The sequence below is a fragment of the Aquarana catesbeiana genome, linkage group LG02 (assembly GCF_042186555.1).
Source record: "Aquarana catesbeiana isolate 2022-GZ linkage group LG02, ASM4218655v1, whole genome shotgun sequence".
In the NCBI taxonomy this organism is placed as follows: Eukaryota; Metazoa; Chordata; class Amphibia; order Anura; family Ranidae; genus Aquarana; species Aquarana catesbeiana.
This window is the reverse complement of record NC_133325.1, coordinates 487,657,395-487,675,911: the sequence shown is the minus strand read 5'-3', so window position 1 is coordinate 487,675,911 and position 18,517 is coordinate 487,657,395. Positions and strand designations below refer to the sequence as shown.

Genomic DNA, 18,517 nt, shown 5'->3' with positions numbered 1-18,517 from the left:
TAGGCCAGCAAAAGCACGTTTTGCATACGCACGTTAGCCGTTGCTAATGTGCGTTTGCCGTTACGCGCCGATTTCTCATGCGCGGATTTGCGTGGCCATAATGGATATTGGCATATCTGCCAGTTCTTCTACGGTTTCTTCCCTGACAAGTAATGGCTTTCTTCTGGCAACTCGACCATGCAGCCCATCTTTCTTCAAGTGCCTCCTTATTGTGCATCTTGAAACAGCCACACCACACGTTTTCAGAGAGTCCTGTATTTCACCTGAAGTTATTTGTGGGTTTTTCTTTGCATCCCGAACTATTTTCCTGGCAGTTTGGCTGAAATTTTAGTTGGTCTACCTGACCGTGGTTTGGTTTCAACAAAACCCCTCATTTTCCACTTCTTGATTAGAGTTTGAACACTGCTGATTGGCATTCTCAATTTCTTGGATGTCTTATTATATCCTTTCCTGTTTTATACAGTTCAACTTCCTTTTCCCGCAGATCCTTTGACAATTCTTTTGCTTTCCACGTGACTCAGAATCCAGAAACGTCAGTGCAGCACTGGATGAAAGATGCAAGGGCCTGTCACGAGTCCAGAAACTCATTGACCTTTTATACACACACACACTAATTACAAGCAAACAGATCACAGGTGAGGATGGTTACCTTTAATAGCCATTCAAACCTCTTTGTGTGCATGTTATTAGGCCAAAATCACCAGGGTATGTAAACTTTTGATCGGGGTCATTTGGGTAGTTTCTGTTGCCAATATGATTTAAAAAGAGTAAACACAGTTGATTGATAATAAATGGCTTCAGCCAAACACTAGCCATGACTGAAAGAAATGTTTTTTTGTTATCATTCATATTCTCTGAAAAATGGACAAGAAATCATAAATTCTGCCAGGGTATGTAAACCTATGAACACAACTGTATATGTCTGTTATGGATGAGCAGCGATTTTGGTGAAATTGAGGTTGCTTTAAAATTGTTTAAACTCTCATCTAAATGAGATGTCAAGACAAAATATGCTTGGGAAAAATGTATATTAATTTTTAACATTTATTTCAAGATTGTGTTTTTTGTTATATTTACAGTAGTTTCGTTATTTCAATTTAGCATTCATTTGTGTTGTATTTTTTTCATTAATCATGTACAATCCCTTTTATATCTCAATTTTTCTTTTTCCCTTCTGCTGAAAAATGTAAAATAATGAGCATAATAAGGAGCCTTTTTGCAAGTTTTGAAAGGAGCATCCATAACCCCCAGGAACCATTTATAAAGTCTATTGCACTCTTTGACTTCCAATGTATTTTATCAAAACTTAGTTAAAATCTTCCAATTTGCTCCAAAATTTCAGATTTCAGAATTTGAAACTTCACCCGTCCCTAAACTGTTTGAATAAGTAAGCAGCATTGCACTTTCACCAAGATAGACTTTATAAGTATCAGTTTGCTTTGTATCCTACATAAACCCTTTCATTTTGCATACTTAAAAGGGATTTCCGATCATTTTCCATGGTGTGCTGGGTAAAGATGAGCGAGAAGGAAATAGCCCATCCTTCTTCAATGTGGCTGAGATTGAGGTGCTCATGTCTTATGTCAAAGCTCTGCTAGAGACACAGATGAAGAAAGGAATAGCAAAAATCTCAGCCAAAGAAATTGGTATAATTTCTCCTTATAGGAAACAGGTACAGTCAATGAGTTTTCCATTTTCTTATTTAACAGTAATATATGCTGTCAGTTAATGTTGACCTTTTATTGGCTTGCTTTGATGTTGATTAATCACATGAGGCACATGAGGAAGATAAAATGATAAGGTTAAAGCACATGTGTAAAACACAAGGCCTGCAGGCCAAATCTGGCTCACGAGGCCATTTATGTGGCCGTAACATCTCTCCTGCAGCTGCGGGACCCCCATGGTCTCCGCCCCCTTCTCAGCAGTCAGCAGCAGAGAGGAGGGCAGACCTCCTCCTACAGATCCTATGCCTCTCTGTGCACCCCCTCATCTCAGCATTCAGCTGACTCCAGCCCTCCTGTGGTCCTCCTCCAGCCCCTGCACTATTTGCTTCCAAGCTATGCTTCTTCCCAGCAGCAGCAGCACAAGTTAAGGGGGGTGCACTGTGATGAGGGAGGGTGGGGGTTTCTTGACTTTTGATGGTTGGGGGGCTATTGGCATCTGATGTAAGGGGGGGTGTGCTCTGGATATCTGCCTATAATTATTATGAGAATAATACAATTATATGCCAGCTATAAAGGAGGGTCGCACACTGCTTGTATCATCCACAAGAAACTTTATTGGAGACTGCTCAGACAGAAATGGTTCTGCTATGGTGTTCTGTCTGAGGTGTCTCCAATAAAGTTTCTTGTGGATGATCCAGCAGTGTACAACCCTCCTTTTCAGACTTGCATCCTCTGCTACAGGAATGTGAGTGGGCTCTGTGCCAGTCTGCACCTGCCCTTCACAGCTTAACTCATAAGTTATTAGTAAAATCAGTAATTGAATGCAGAGGCAATTATTTAATATGATAAATAATAGATGCATTTTATATAATCTTACAGATGCAGCCGGCCCTTTGAGGGCAACCATCATGCTCATAAGTCCCGCAATGACGTTGAGTTTGACACCTCTGGGTTAAAGCAAACATTTGGTGTTACAAAAATTGTATTTAGCAAGAGTTTTCAAACTTTTTTATGTAAGGTGTAGTTTGGAGCTTTTTCTGCAAGCAAGAACTGCTACTGCTGTGATTTTTAAAGTTGAATAGAACCAGCCATCTCTTTACAAACCAGTGCATAATTCATTACAGTGTACTAAAGGGCAGCCAGTTCCTTATTGTACTCCGAACAATTTCATTGCCCTTAGTAATGAGTAATGTATGAGCTTTCTTTCAGTTTTGGATCTACCATAGAAGTATTTTAGTAAAGGTCTTCCTATATGTTTTAGGTGGAAAAGATTCGGAAAGCGGTAGACAAAGAACTTAAAGCTGTTCCAGACGTTAAAGACCTCAAGGTAGGATAAAGAAGCATCATTATGGAACATTGCAGCATATCTTTTAAATAAGCATGTCATACTATCCAACACAGAACTGTTAATAGTCAGCCTTGGATATGTGCCCAAATTTAAGTCCCTTTAGGAGTCTGCCGTGTGAGGAGACTAATAAATTGGGGTTTCTGCATATTATGTGCTGTGAAGCTTCTGTGTTGAATAACAAGTATTAGAGGTGCAGAGGAATATTTTTGTCACATGACACCAATGCCAGGCTGATGCAGAGGCAGGAGAGGCTCCTGCCATAAGCACATTAGTTGGATTTGGGAGAGAGTGGATCAGTTTGGGATCTTTGTGCCAGAGGACCTTGTCCTGGAACTGCAGGATACCCACATCACATCACCCTGGAGTGTTGTTATGGGTAACAGGAGACTACTGGCTTTATGGAGGCATTTTGGGGACTCCAGGAATGAGAGAACTTTTTTACAGGAGCATAGTAGAAGTTCAGGGCAGAGCAGGAGCTAAAACATGACCTTAGTGTAGAAAGAAAGGATGCCAGATACAGAATCAGTGAAGAAAGAAGCATACTTTGTTGCTAGCTAATAGTAAATGGCTCCTGTGGGGGTTCTAGATTCAATGTGGAGGTCCCAGAACTGGTCTTTCTCAAAGCTGTTAAAGCTACAGAAAGACTTGTGACAGGACAGCTCCCAGTATGTGAAGGTATAAGGTGAAGAGCCACCTTATTACATCAAGTGGAGTGTACAAAGTACAGTGGCTTATGTGTTTCGGCAATAAACCTTAATGATTAAGACTTATTGCCAAAACGAGTAAGCCGCTGTAATTTGTACACTCCACTCGATGTATTAAAGTGACTTTTTCAGAAGGATGAATTGCTGGCTCTTCCCTTATACCTCCATGTTCCATTATGGTTGGAAAGACACTCTGAGCAGGAGCGCCGTCAGTCCACCTCCATGGGAAATCTGTCTGGGCATTGCAGGTTTCTTCTCATCAGCTCCCAGTATGTAACCCATGGGGCTGCCTATCTGGACAGCCACAGACAGAAACAGAGGGGTTGATTTACTAAAACTGGAGAGTGTAAAATCTGGTGCAGCCTCTACCTTCAGCTTGTTCAATTAAGCTTTGACAAAAAAAAAAAAATGGAAGCTGATTGGTTAGTTTGCACAGCTGCACCAGATTTGCACTCTCCAGTTTTAGTAAGTCAACCCCGGCCGCCTCCCCTGATCATGTTTGCAGGCTTTTTCTGGGGTCTTGCCTCCCCTCCTGTGTGATGTAAAAGGGAAGAGGTTTAGGTCCCGGGGGGGACCCAAACCACTGTTGAAGCACCAACTCATCTGGATTCCTGTGACTTTGGACACCTCTGTTAAGTTCTTCCAAATGAACCCAAAAGGACTTTACCTATGCACGTACACTGGGGCAGCCACAACTAGAGAATATTAGAAAAGGGACGTTTTATTCTTGTTGTACTTGTTATGCAGGATTTTCAGTACAATTTGTATAACTGCCATGAGCCTGGTCTAAAGTTATTCAAAGGGGCGTACGTTTTGGCATATTCCTAAAGAACTTAGGTCTGTAATAGCATGATGGGGTATGAACACCACTACAAAAAGGTTAAAGTGGTTATAAAGCTTAGTTTTTTTTATATATAAAAATAACAATCATGCCTATACTTACCTGCTCTGTGCAATGGTTTTGCACAGAGCACCCCCGATCCTCCTCTTCTGGGTTCCCCAAAAGCTTCAGGCCCCTCCTCTTCATCAGGTGCCTCCAGGGAAAGCAGGGACTTGGCCCAGCCACATCGCTGGATTTGATTGACAGCAGCAGAAGCTGCTGCTATCGATCTGTCCAATGAGGAGAGAGACACTGCATTTTTGCACATCGCTGTACCAGATCGGGCTCAGGTAAGCAAAAGAGGAGGGGGGGGGGGGTCTGGGGTAAAGCTGCAGCACAGACGGCTTTTCACCTTATTGCATAGAATGCATTAAAGTGGATGTAAACCCTCACATACAGTATCTCACAAAAGAAAAGTGAGTACACCCCCCACAGTTTTATAAACATTTTATTCTATCTTTTGATGTGTCAACACTGAAGAAATTACACTTTGTTACAATGTAAAGTATTGAGTGTACAGCTTGTATAACAGTGTAAATTTGCTGCCCCCTCAAAATAACTCAACACAGCCATTAATGTCTAAACCGCTGGCAACAAAAGTGAATAGACCCCTAAGTGAAAATGTCCAAATTGGGTCCAATTAGTGTTATCACTCTCACTCTCTCATACTGGTCACTGGAAGTTCAACATGGCACCTCATGGCAAAGAACTCTCTGAGGATCTGAAAAAAAGAATTGTTGCTCTACATAAAGATGTAGAAAGAAAATTGCCAAGACACTGAAACTGAGCTGCAGCACAGTGGTCAAGACTATACAGCGGTTTAACAGGACAGGTTCCACTCAGAACAGGCCTCGCCATGGTCGACCAAAGAAGTTGAGTGCACATGCTCAGCGTCATATCTAAAGGTTGTCTTTGAGAAACAGAAGTATGAGTGCTGCCAGCATTGCTGCAGAGGTTGAAGGGGTGGGGGGTCAGCCTGTCAGTGCTCAGAACATACTCCACACACTGCATCTAATTGGTCTTCATGGCTGATGCACAAGAAGGTCCGCAAACAGTTTGCTAAAGACAAGCAGACTAAGGACATGGATTACTGGAACCATGTCCTGTGGTCTGATGAGACCAAGATAAACTTATTTGGTTCAGATGGTGTTAAGCATGTGTGGCTGCAACCAAGTGAGGAGTACAAAGACAAGTGTGTCTTGCCTACAGTCAAGCAAGGTGGTGGGAGTGTCATGGTCTGGGGCTGCATGAGTGCTACCGGCACTGGGGAGCTACAGTTCATTGAGGGAACCATGAATGCCAACATGTACTGTGACATACTGAAGCAGAGCATGATCCCCTCCTTTCAGAGACTGGGGCGCAGGGCAGTATTTCAACATGATAACGCCTCCAAACACACCTCCAAGACGACCACTGCCTTTCTAAAAAAGCTAAGGGGTAAAGGTGATGGACTGGCCAAGCATGTCTCCGGAACTAAACCCTATTGATCATTTGTGGGACATCCTCAAACGGAAGGTGGAGGAGCGCAAGGTCTCTAACATCTACCAGCTCCTCATGGAGGAGTGGAAGAGGACTCCAGTGGCAACCTGTGAAGCTCTGGTGAACTCCATGCCCAAGAGAGCTAAGGCAGTGCTAGAAAATAATGGTGGCCACACAAAATATTGACACTTTGGGCCCAACTTGGACATTTTTACTTAGGGGTGTACTCACTTTTGTTGCTAGCGGTTAAGAGATTAATGGCTGTGTTATTTTGAGGAGACAGCAAATTTGCACTGTTATACAAGCTATACACTCACTACTCTACATTGTAGCAAAGTGTAATTTCTTCAGTGTTGTCACATGAAAAGCTAGAATACAGTATTTACAAAAATGTGAGGGGTGTACTCACTTTTGTGAGATACTGTATGCCCAGTGAAGTGAACAGCCTCAGATAATACACAGGGATGAAACAAATCTCCCTACATAAGTTTTACATGTATATCTGCTGTCCTCCATGAAGCCTGGGCATACAGCCAAGACAGCTGATTGGAGGAAAGGAACACACCCTTCTCCTCATAGGTAGAGACTTTCAGCTCTGTTGAATCATTCAGCCCAGTGCTAATCTATTTATAGCATCCTCCCCAACACAAAACTCAGGCTGCTTTTATCATATGTGAAAGAGAACTTGTCAGGAGTTATCAGGCTGATAACAGACAAATGGAGCAGGAGACAGTTTTGGGACATAGTGCTTTGAAGAGAGATAACAAAACACTGCAGATATATGTGCCCAGCTCAAATTTCATAAATCAGGTTTACATCCACTTTAAGGTGAAAAACTTTAAGGCTTTAGCACCACTTTAACTTAAACAGCTAAGAAGAGGAGGTACAGTGGAGGAAAAAATTATTTGATCCCCCTGCAGATTTTGTATATTTGCCCACTGACAAAGAAATGATCAGTCAATAATTTTAATGGTAGGCTTATTTTAACAGTGAGAGACAGAATAACAATAAAACAAATCCAGAAAAACGTATTTCAAAAAAGTTATAAATTGATTTGCATTTTAATGCGTGAAAAAAGTATTTGACCCCTTCGCAAAACATGACTTAGTACATGGTGGCAAAACCCTTGTTGGCAATCACAGAGGTCAGACGTTTCCTGTAGTTGGCCACCAGGTTTGCACACATCTCAGGATGGATTTTGTCAAGTCATTAAGGTTTTGAGGCTGACTTTTGGTAACTTGAACCTTCAGCTCCCTCCCCATATTTTCTATGCGATTAAGGTCTGGAGACTGGCTAGGCCACTCCAGGACCTTACTGTGTTTCTTCTTGAGCCCATCCTTTGTTGACTTGGCCATGTGTTTTGGGTCATTGTCATGCTGGAATACCCATCCACAACCCATTTTCAAGAGGGAAGGAGAATCTCAACCAAGATTTGATGGTAAATGGCCACGTTCATCGTCCCTTTGATGCGGTGAAGTTGTCCTGTCCCTTTAGCAGAAAAACACCCCCAAAGCATAATGTTTCCATCTCCATGTTTGACGATGGGCATGGTGTTCTTGGAGTCATAGGCAGCATTCCTCCTCCTCCACAACGGCGAGTTGAGTTGATGCCCAAAAGCTTGATTTTGGTCTCATCTGACCACAACACTTTCACCCAGTTCTCCTCTGAATAATTCAAATGGTTATTAGCAAGCTTCAGACGGGCCTGTACATGTGTTTTCTTGAGCAGAGGGACCTTGCGGGTGCTGCAGGATTTCAGTCCTTCACGGCATAGTGTTTTACCAATTGTTTTCTTGGCGACTATAGTCCCAGCTGCCTTGAGATCATTGACAAGATTCTCCCGTGTAGTTCTGGACTGATTTCTCAACGTTCTCATGATCATTGAAACTCCACGAGGTGAGATCTTGCATGGAGCCCCAGACTGAGGGAGATTGAAAGTTACTTTGTGTTTCTTCCATTTGCGAATAATCGCACCAAGTGTTGTCAGCCTCTCACCAAGCTGCTTGGTCTTGTAGCCCATTCCAGCCTTGTGTAGGTCTACAATATTGTCCCTGACATCCTTGGACATGTCTTTGGTCTTGGCCATGGTGGAGAGACTGGAATCTGATTGATTGCTTCTGTGGACAGGTGTCTTTTATACAGGTAACAAGCTGAGATTAGGAGCACGTGCTCCTAATCTCAGCTTGTTACCTGTATAGAATACACCTGGGAGCCAGAAATCTTGCTGATTGATATGGGATCAAATACATATTTCACTCATCAAAATGCAAATCCATTTATAACTATTTTAAAATACATTTTTCTGGATATTTTTGTTGTTATTCTGTCTGTCACTGTTAAAATAAACCTACCATTAATATTATAGACTGATCATTTCTTTGTCAGTGGACAAACGTATAAAATCAGCTGGGGATCAAATACTATTTTCCCTCACTGTAGTTGCCATGGATAACCGGAAGGAAGAGCAGCTACATCAACCAGTCGTTTGGCATGGTACCTGGTTAGGTGACAGGTCCTCTGGTAGCGAGGAGGTTGGTGCCCTGACTCCCTCCCTAGCTGTCTGTCTCCTCCAGTCATTAGAAGCAGACTAGCATTACAGAGATCTAAGGCCTCATCACGGGCACAGGAAGGAAAGAGTTTAATTAGTTACTGAGAGTGAGGTAACAGAGGTAAGCTAGACTGGTGGAGTGGGCAAAGGCTCTGCATTTTCCTCTGAATGCAAAGCATACATCAGTTACAAGTGTGTAGTGACATGGGAGCAAACATCTTACACAGGTGACTCATTACATTAGTGCCTCAGGTCTTGAGTTGGGGGCTGCCTTAAAGTGGCTGTAAAGTCAAATAAAGATTACCGCCAGCCCCTCTGTTCTACTAAGCTATACTACCCTGTGTACATGTTTGTATAAAATTGTGCCTTTAAATGCCTTATTTCAGTTTGTTTCTGGCCGGTCGCATGACCTCCAGCCGCTCTCCTCCCCCAATCTCAGGGCTACAGCGGAAGGGGCAGAGATCCCCCTCTTATGTCAGCCGGGAGGTCACGTGACTGCTGGTATGCTGTCCGCTCAGCCCCTCCCGCTGTAGCCCTTAGATCGGGGGAGGAGAGCGGCTGGAGGTCACGTGACCTGCCATAAACTAACTGAAATAAGGTATTTACATGCCCAATTTTTTTACTAAGTGGTGCACAGGGTAGTATAGCTTAGTAGAACAGAGGGGCTGGCAGTAATCTTTTTTAACTTTACTGCCAGCTACTAATAGAGGCAGGAGAGGAGGGGCGAGAAAGAGATCGTCTCACACACACAGGAGTTGACAGTAAGGGAGGGAGGGGGAGAGAGAGAGGAGAGCGGTGGGATGACGCTGGCACGTTAGCTGACCATGGTATCATGGATCAGCAGCCATGATTACCATGGTCAGCACACTAATGCCCCGTACACACGGTCGGATTTTCCGATGGAAAATGTCCGATCGGAGCGTGTTGTTGGAAATTTCGACCGTGTGTGGGCTTCATCTGACATTTTCCATCGGATTTTCGGACACACAAAGTTGGAGAGCAGGAGATAAAATTTTCCCACAACAAAATCCGTTGTCGGAAATTCCGATCGTGTGTACACAAATCCGACGGACAAAGTGCCAGGCATGCTCAGAATAAATAAAAAGATGAAAGCTATTGGCCACTGCCCCGTTTATAGTCCCGACGTACGTGTTTTACGTCACCGCGTTCAGAACGATCGGATTTTCCGACAACTTTGTGTGACCATGTGTATGCAAGACAAGTTTGAGCCAACATCTGTCGGAAAAAATCCTAGGATTTTGTTGTCGGAATGTCCGAACAAAGTCCGACCGTGTGTACGGGGCATAAGGGGGACACAGCAACAGGCAGGATCAACCAGGTTTTTTACATCATAAAGAGGGACAGATTAGACAGCACAAGCACTGTGCTGTTTAACCTGCTATAAGGGAACAGGATATTTTTTTGGGAGGGTTACAACCTCTTTAATGTTTGATTTTTCACATGACCGCAGCCTCTGCCTGGTCCTGGCCATTGGTAAGCATAGATTCGGGTAAGGTGTTACCCCACGTACACGGGCGCATTAGACCCTGCCCACAACAGATCAGAAGCAAAGTCAAGAGATCTGATAATAGTATCATATCCAAATATAGAAGACAGAATGACTTGGCTCAAACACAGGAACAGACAGAAGCTTAAGTGCTAGAGTCAGTACTGGCTAACTCACTTAAATGCAAAAACTGGCTGCTGAGGGTGGAGCCCCCAAATAGCCACAAACAGAGAAAAATGAGACTTGAGTGAAGACAGACTGATAAAACTGTCCTGAAAAGGCAAGCACACCAGATTTGAGATTGTAAAGAGGAACGCACATCAGACTCCACATAGGTTCAAATATGCTTCTCTAAAAATTGAGCATGCGGAAGACTTGGATTCTGTATTCTTACAACAGGTTGGATCTGTGGAGGAGTTTCAAGGTCAGGAACGTAAGGTAATCCTCATATCCACTGTACGAAGCGCTAAGGATTATGTCAAGTTTGATAAAGAATTCAGTCTTGGCTTTCTGACAAATCCTAAGGTAGGTAGTTGTTTTCCTTTTTTACATTTTTTTTTTTAGTATGTGGCATAACTTTAATAATTGCACATATGGTTCTATAGCAGTGATGGCAAACCTATGGCACGCGTGCCGCAGCCGGCACACAGAGCCCTCTCTGTGGGCACGTGAGCTATGTCTTCTGAGCATCTTTGGGCACACAAAGGCTCCTCACACTTCACTAGGAGGACAAAGCGACCAGTGTCCCCGCACCCCCTGCCTCCTCTGGATTACACACAGCAGTTTGACTCGCACAACTCTTTGGAGAAAGCGCTGCGGGACCACCTCACAGACCAGCAGGAAGGGCGGCCAATCACCTCCCTCTGCTAAGGAATGAAGAGCCAATTGACTGGCGTGGGAGGAGAAATGGGCGTTTGTTTGCCCCGGGGGTTGCCTGAGTGCAGCTGCTTCTTTCCATTGGGGGGAAAGCCTAGAGATGAGGCCAGAGCTGGCAGTGATAAGCCGTGCCACATGAACGTATTCTGTGCTATGGTGATAGAAGGAGAGGTATGTGTGGGCAGACTAAGCATGATGGGATGTAACAATACACACTTCTCCCAGGAATTCTAAGAGGTCTCTGTTAACCGGAAACTTCACAAAACATCTTTGTTACTGTAGTTGGCAATTACACTATAATGATTGCTTGTGGCACCACTACCGTACCACAGCAGAGGGGGGAGGGGGTGGTGAGCTGCAGACGGGGGAGCAGATGTGTGATGTTCTGCATGGCAATGTGCTGCGTGGAGATGTTCTGCATGGAGATGTTCTTCATGGCAATGGGCTGCATGGAGATGTTGTGCATGGCAGTGTGCTGCATGGACAAGTTCTGCATGGCAATGTGCTGCATGGAGATGTTCTGCATGGCAGTGTGCTGCATGGAGATGTTCTGCATGGTAATCTGCTGCATGGAGATGTGCTGCATGGCGATGTGCTGCATGGCGATGTGCTGCATGGCGATGGATGTTGGCACTTTGAAATAAATACGTTAGTTTTGTGTTGCAGTTTGGGCACTCAGGCTCAAGAAGGTTCGCCATCACTGTTTTATAGCATCATTTTTAAGCAATCTGAAATATAGCCAATTGTCTAAGTGTATCCCCTAAATATCATGGGTAAGAAAATGTTAAAAACCTAATTGCACTTGTTTAGTGTCATAGTTATTAAAATAATTACTTGCAGAGATTTAATGGTGAATTGTAAGAATATTATTTGATTTGTGTTTAGCTTGTTAAACAACTGCAAGCATATAAGAGTGCATGTAGTGCTTTTTTTATTGTACAAATAATGTCTTGCCTTCTCCAATCAAGTCATTTGTTTTAATTTGCCATAGTTAGTCACATTAAATTGTACTTGTTTTGTAATGTTGAACATGTTTTATTTCTTCTCCAAGCTGCTTCTTCAGTTCCAATGAGTGGACAATAACCCAGCATTTATATCCACTGGGTAGCACAGACATCTATAGAATGTATAGCTGTTGCTTGTCCACAAATAGGGTGGAAAAATTGTGGAATCCTGTTCAGGGATGGTTGTTCCAATTTGGCATAAATGGCCTCTTTCACATCTTGGGAACCAGTTGTCTTATTTGTCCAAAATGTGCAACTCACTGTTCTTAAAGGAGTGTCCCTTTTACTTTAAGTAGAAGTAAAGGCAAAACTTTTTTGTTTCATTGTAGATAGAGTAAGAGAGGGTTATAAACCCCTGTCATTTTTTGCCATCTGTGTCCCATTGATGACAACCCAAAATGTGGGATTTTTTTTCTCTTTTGGTGATAATGGTAACCAGGACACAAAGAGTGAGTGCACAGAAAACATTAAAACCTGACAAGAGTTCTAAACCCTCACCACTCTGTTAAAACAAAAAAGCTATGTCTTTAGTTATAGTTGAAAGTTAAGGAAAATTGCTGAACTTTACCTGTGGAATTTGCCCTACTATGTTGGGTCATTAATTTGTTGAGAAGTTTTTTGTCTACCTAATGTAGAGGTCTTTGCATCCCTCATTACACTTAACTCATTGCACTACACTTCATACACCAAGTTACTTTGTTTATGTTGGGCATTGGGTCTCAATGTATTCCTGGGTTCGAAGGGCACACGAATGCAATGTTTGTTAAAGATCCTTCCAACACTCTAGCTACATACAGTGTGACTATATTACTCCTTGAGTTCTGCTTCTTCCCTCTGTTTGATGGTTCCATGATTTTACTTTTCCTTGTGAATGTTTTGACAAAAGCCCAGCCTAGATAAACCCAAACTTTCAAAGCACTCCTGAGATGTCTGCGTTCTTTGTCTTTAGACACTGTGCTTGTTGTCACCATCTCAGCCAATGCTGAAGAGGTCTAATAGCCCCCAGTATGAGCTCCAGTGGGTGTAGGGAGTCAAAAAGCAGATACTTTTCTGTTTGGGCAGATTTTCTGTAGACCTCAATGTCACAGTCACCAACCAACCTATTTGGTCTAGCTTGAGTTACATAGTTAGGTTGAAAGGACAAGTTCATCTAGTTCAACCAATAGAAAACGTTGTGCTCTTAAAGTGGGGTTCCACCCAAAAAAACAAAAATACCTGAAAAATTCTAAAAAAAAAACCAAAAAAACATTTGGATATTTTTTTTTTTTACTTACCTCTAAATGCCTGTTGCTAGGTGGTCCCTCGTAGTCTGCCTCTTCCTTTGCCTGGGCTGGTGACATCACTTCCCCCTCGGCACAGGAAGGGCTCGGCTCTGCTCCCTCCCTCCTGTAAATCATCTGGGACCCATTACAGGTCCCAGGTGATTGAGCGGCCAATCACGGCGTGCGGCGCCGCTCGCGCATGCGCAGTGGGTGCCAGGCTGTGAAGCCACATCCCGGCGCCCACAGTTGAAATGCCGGCGCCGATGAGCGGAGGGGGGGGACGAGCGGGGCTTCGATCCCCCACATCGCTGGACCCAGGGACAGGTAAGTGTCCAATTAAAAGTCAGCAGCTGCAGTATTTGTAGCTGCTGACTTTTAATTTTTTTTTTTTTTAATGGACCCCCTGGGTGGAACTCCTCTTTAAGTTATGAACCTAATGAATCAGGTTTTTAAGCAGAATAACCACACCATTTGCTCTACAATCAGTCAAGTAACTGATTGCATATTGGATGGCCAGTTTAGCTGTTCTGTTTTTGCATGTAAAACTCTTGAAGAAACCTACCCACACTGTTGTATAAAAAGGATATAATAGCACTCCTTTCAATAATGCAGAAAGCTATCACACTAAAATATACAAATATCAGTTTATATTATTTCAGATGAGACTGGAAATGGGTGACCATGAAACTGGGATATGTGGCAAAATGAAAACTAGAGAAAGCAATTGAGGAGAAAGCTAAATACTGTAGGTGGAAAAAAGTGGAGGGGTAAGGGACAAGAAAAAGAAACCAAGGGCAGAATTGAAAGAGGGGAGGGAAACACAGTATAAATACCCCATTACACGTAAAGCAAACTGCTTAAGTATTCTGTTTAACTGTCTCTTTTCTGCCATGTTTCACAGAGGTTTAATGTGGCTATAACTAGAGCAAAGGCCCTCTTAATTCTGGTAGGAAACCCAGTCATACTTTCTGAAGATCCTTATTGGGCACGGTAAGTAACAAATGAAATATATAATCATACTGTTTTTTTTCTGGGAAATAAAAATATCTATTGCTTATGCATGCCAGTGCGTGGCTAGAAAATGTTTAGCATTCTGAAATATTTTCCAAGGATACTGTAATAATTATTCACAAAACAAAAATTGTCAACACCCTCCCTACAGGTTCAAAAAGAGGATCTGCCTAATCCATTTCTAGCTTCAAAACAATGGGCTTACTTGCATACATTTGCTAAGATAGGCAGCATCAAAGACGTAATAAGCAGTCTGCAGATGATTGTGAACTTGATAACCATGCTGTACCACCTGTGCATGTTATTTTGATTAATGAAGTAGCCTCCATTTTTTCCTGCACATACCTACAGTATATAGAATATTTTTTGAATGTACTTTGTATCCTTCATAGCCTAATTTTATTTATGGCTGAAATACATATAAACTGGAAAATCTACAAGGCCATCTAGGAATGAGCCTAGGGCCAGGCAGATGTCCAGGGGTCCCAGCTTCAACTTTTGTGCTTCTGCAGTAAACCAGGGACATGTCACTTAACAAGGCACTTCTAAGTAGTTGGTGTGTAATGAGGCAGTCCATGCTAGTACAGACAAGGTAGATGGTGGGTGGCTTCCCTGTGCATGCATACATTCTCTTGCATTATGGTAAAAAATGACCCACTACCTGTTTCCCCACCCAACCAAAATACTTACCTGATCTCTCAATCCAGCACTGTCCATCTGCAGGACAAGAGAGATCAGGACGCAGGGCCAAGCCATGGTGTGTGCGTGTGTCTGTGTGTCAGAAGTGCTCCCACATGTCTGCCCCCATAGCAAGAAGCTTGCTATGGGAGCACACGTAAGAAAGGAGGAGTGGACAGTGCCAGCGGGGGACCCCAGAAGAGAAGAGAAGGTAAGGGACCACTCTGTGCAAAACTATACTGCACAGAGCAGGTGAGTAAGTATAAACCTCCCTTTTTTGAGTGGGGGGGGGGATAAGCTTTTTCAAACATTTTAATCTGTCTCTGATCTATATTACCAAGTGATCGAAAGGCAATCATACTTACAGAGAAATTAGGTCTGTAAAATCAAACATTTACAGTTACTTGTCTTCAAAACCGTGTCCCTGAAAATCCTGGGTAATTTCTATATACTTTAAGGATATTTTATTAAATATATTTGTTTCTTTCAATTCAATACTTTAAGGATATTTTATTAAATATATTTGTTTCTTTCAATTTGTCTTAAAGTGACATTGAAAACAAATAACAAACATGTTATACTTCCCTGCTCTGTGCAGTGGTTTTGCAAAGAGCCACCCTGATCCTCCTTTTTCCAGGTCCCCTGCTGGCACTCCTGGCTCCTCCTCTTCAGCCAGTGCCCCCCCAATGGCAAGCTGCATGCTCTGGGGGCACTGGTGCATGCTCGCTCCAGAGCCCTGCTCAATGCGTCCATTAAACCCCGCCCCTCGCCCTCTCGTCATTGGATCACTAGATGTGATTGATAGTAGCAGGAGCTAACGGCTCCTGCTTCTGTCCCAGCCAGTAATGCACGTTGCTGGATTTAAAACCACTTGAAGTGTTAGATAGCTACAACTTGCAATAGTATTTTCACATTGTTGAAGCTAAATGTCCTCTAAAATGTTCTCTCAACCATAGACCTTAGTCTTGTATTTTCTCCACATGGGTCTGCTGTGCAAAAATTCAAATGCAGTGTTTTTTTTCTCTTTCTAGGTTTTTGAAATTCTGTTCCGAGAAGGGAGGCAGCACTGGCATCCAAAATGATATCCTTGAAGATATTAACGAATTGGAGTTTGCAGATCTTTTTAAACACCTTACTGTCAATGAGCCACCAGCTGGTAAGTATGGGCAAAGTGGTCAAGAGACCCACAGTTCTCTAGCTTTTGTCTACATTTTAGTGATTTTTTTTTTCTAATAATGATGTTCCACACCATATGAAAACAACAACCCAGGTAGGCTTTAAAACAGCATCAGGAAGTCAGATCTATATATGTGATCTGATATGAAATGTAAACACTTGCGGATTACAGCTTTTTTTTACTCAAGTAATATACTACACTACTGTCACTACAAACATACAAATATGACTGCCCATTAAAGTTCCTCCAAAAATCAAAAAAAAAAAACCCAGAAAAACCTGATGAAGGACATAGCTATACAGAGAACCCGTAAAACCGCCTACTTGCTCTTCTGTCTTTATGATTTGTGTTATGTTAAGCTGCCCCTATGCTGACAGAGATATAAAGGCGGTCATTGATGGCCTTGTTCTAAAAATGGTACTTGAGCTTGGCCACTGAACCAGAACAATTCTGTAGCCAGTAAATCAAAGTAAAGTAAGAACTCATAATCTGCATGCTTGTTCCCGGGCAGTGATGACATGGCAATGTACCAAAGTGCAGTGAGAGACACAGCGCATGTCACATTAGTAAATGCATGCACAGCGGAACTAGAAGGATGGCTGGAGGGAGTAGATGGCCATCTTATGACAGCATTGATATCAGCTTGATTGTCATTTTTCCTTTGCTGATATACTGTTTTGGCCCAAGTGAGGCAGGATAAAGGTGGTCAGTGGAGCAACAAGTAAAGCTGGCCATACACTAGTGGATGGTGAGTAGCATCATTCGATCTTGGAATGAATGTAATTTCCCAAAGAAAAATTTTAAGTACTTTCAATTGACATTCATCCATTCATTGACTGTAAAAAGAATGTTTGTAGAATATTCATATGATTATTTGTTCAAAAATCTGCTCGTGTATAGCCAGCTTAAGCAATAGTGCTTAGATAACAGCGATAGCCAGCAGGCAGAAGATATTAAAGATTTTTTGGACTGGCCTAGCTGCAATAGACGAGGATTAATTTAGTGATATTTCTTGTCAGGAAAAAACAGATCAGCCATTTTTACCCCTATGCTACAGACATAAAATCGGTTTTGTTTTTATAAAGAGAAAATATTTTTATGTTTTTTTCAGGAATATTTTTGCCCCAGATAGTTAGGTGTAAATGCAGAAGGAAGAGACTGACAGTTAATATTAGGCCTTCCAACATGACATCCACTTCATAAACACAAAATGTTCTTCCCTGAACTTCTTTTCTTCAGTTTTCTTAATAGGATCACCAGAGGCGGCTCTAGGCTTGGTGAGGCCTTAGGAAAAACTTAGACATGAGGCCCCACTTACGCCCGTCATGAGAAAAATAATTAAAGCAATTAAAATTAATGATATAAATTACATACAGTGGGTATCGAAAATAATCCCCCCTTTCAAAATAATCCCATTTTGTTGATTTGCAGCCTGAAATTAAGACAGACCCTGTTTTTGTTTTATCTAGCTGTATTTACTAGTGCAACTTATAACTTTAAATTGAAAGCCAACATGTCAGAAAAAAAATGCCGCCTGTCTGAAAGAGATTGCTCTGTCACTGCAGAGGACACTGGGTAGTGGCATGCATAAAACAACTGAAACAGGCTGCATATTACGCAGGCTCCGACCACAAGCCCCCCCTTCCTCCCATCCTTGAACCTCCCTGCCACTTTATTACCCTTTCTTAAGTCCCTGCACACAAACCCTCATGACAAAGCTGCCGGCTTGGTAATTCTCTCCCTTTCCGCCAGCGCTTGTAAGCAGCAGCCGGCCCGGATTTATAGATGCTCCGCCTCCACCTCGGTTTCTTTTTCTTTTTTATTCAGCCAGCACTGCAGAACCATAGAGGAGAGGGAAGGAATGTTGGAAAGTGCTCGGGGATATGGCAGCAGTGCTGGAGTGCCAGAGCTTACAAGAAGGGAGTACCAAGGGAGCACTGGAGAGTGCTGAGGAGACACAGAGGAAGCGCTGGGGTTTTGGATTTGACCACCTCCACTATCCTAAGTGGCTGCCTTATGCTGATGCCAGCCTCGGGCATGTTTGCGGAGGAAGCAATGCGGCCTTTTAAAGGGAACGGGGCCGTCTTTAATATTGATTGGACCCTGGGAAAACATTTTCTTGATCTGACTCTATTTTGCGAACATACATTATAGCTTGTTTTGGAGACCTCATTCCAATATGTCCAACTGCTGAGATTTTGGGGGCCTCAACTGTAGCCCCTGAAACACCAAAGGGTTGTGCATGTTATTTAGTGCTAAACGTACTACAGGAGATGATCAGAGACTACAGACATAGTACAGGAGACGCTCAGAGTCTGCACATAGTGTACATGAGATGATCAGAGACTGCAGACATAGTACAGGAGATGGTCAGAGTCTG

At 42.8% G+C, this 18,517-nt stretch overlaps 1 protein-coding gene across 1 annotated transcript in view; it reads left to right on the top strand.

The window, feature by feature from the left end:
* LOC141128438 (putative helicase MOV-10) overlaps positions 1–18,517 on the top strand; it is a 156,020-nt gene that overhangs the window by 131,146 nt on the left and 6,357 nt on the right. The window contains exons 17-21 of the mRNA XM_073615724.1: positions 1,481–1,672; positions 2,926–2,991; positions 10,529–10,654; positions 14,173–14,261; positions 15,992–16,116. Coding sequence (XP_073471825.1) covers positions 1,481–1,672; positions 2,926–2,991; positions 10,529–10,654; positions 14,173–14,261; positions 15,992–16,116 — 598 coding nt within the window. The remainder of the gene's footprint in view (positions 1–1,480; positions 1,673–2,925; positions 2,992–10,528; positions 10,655–14,172; positions 14,262–15,991; positions 16,117–18,517) is intronic.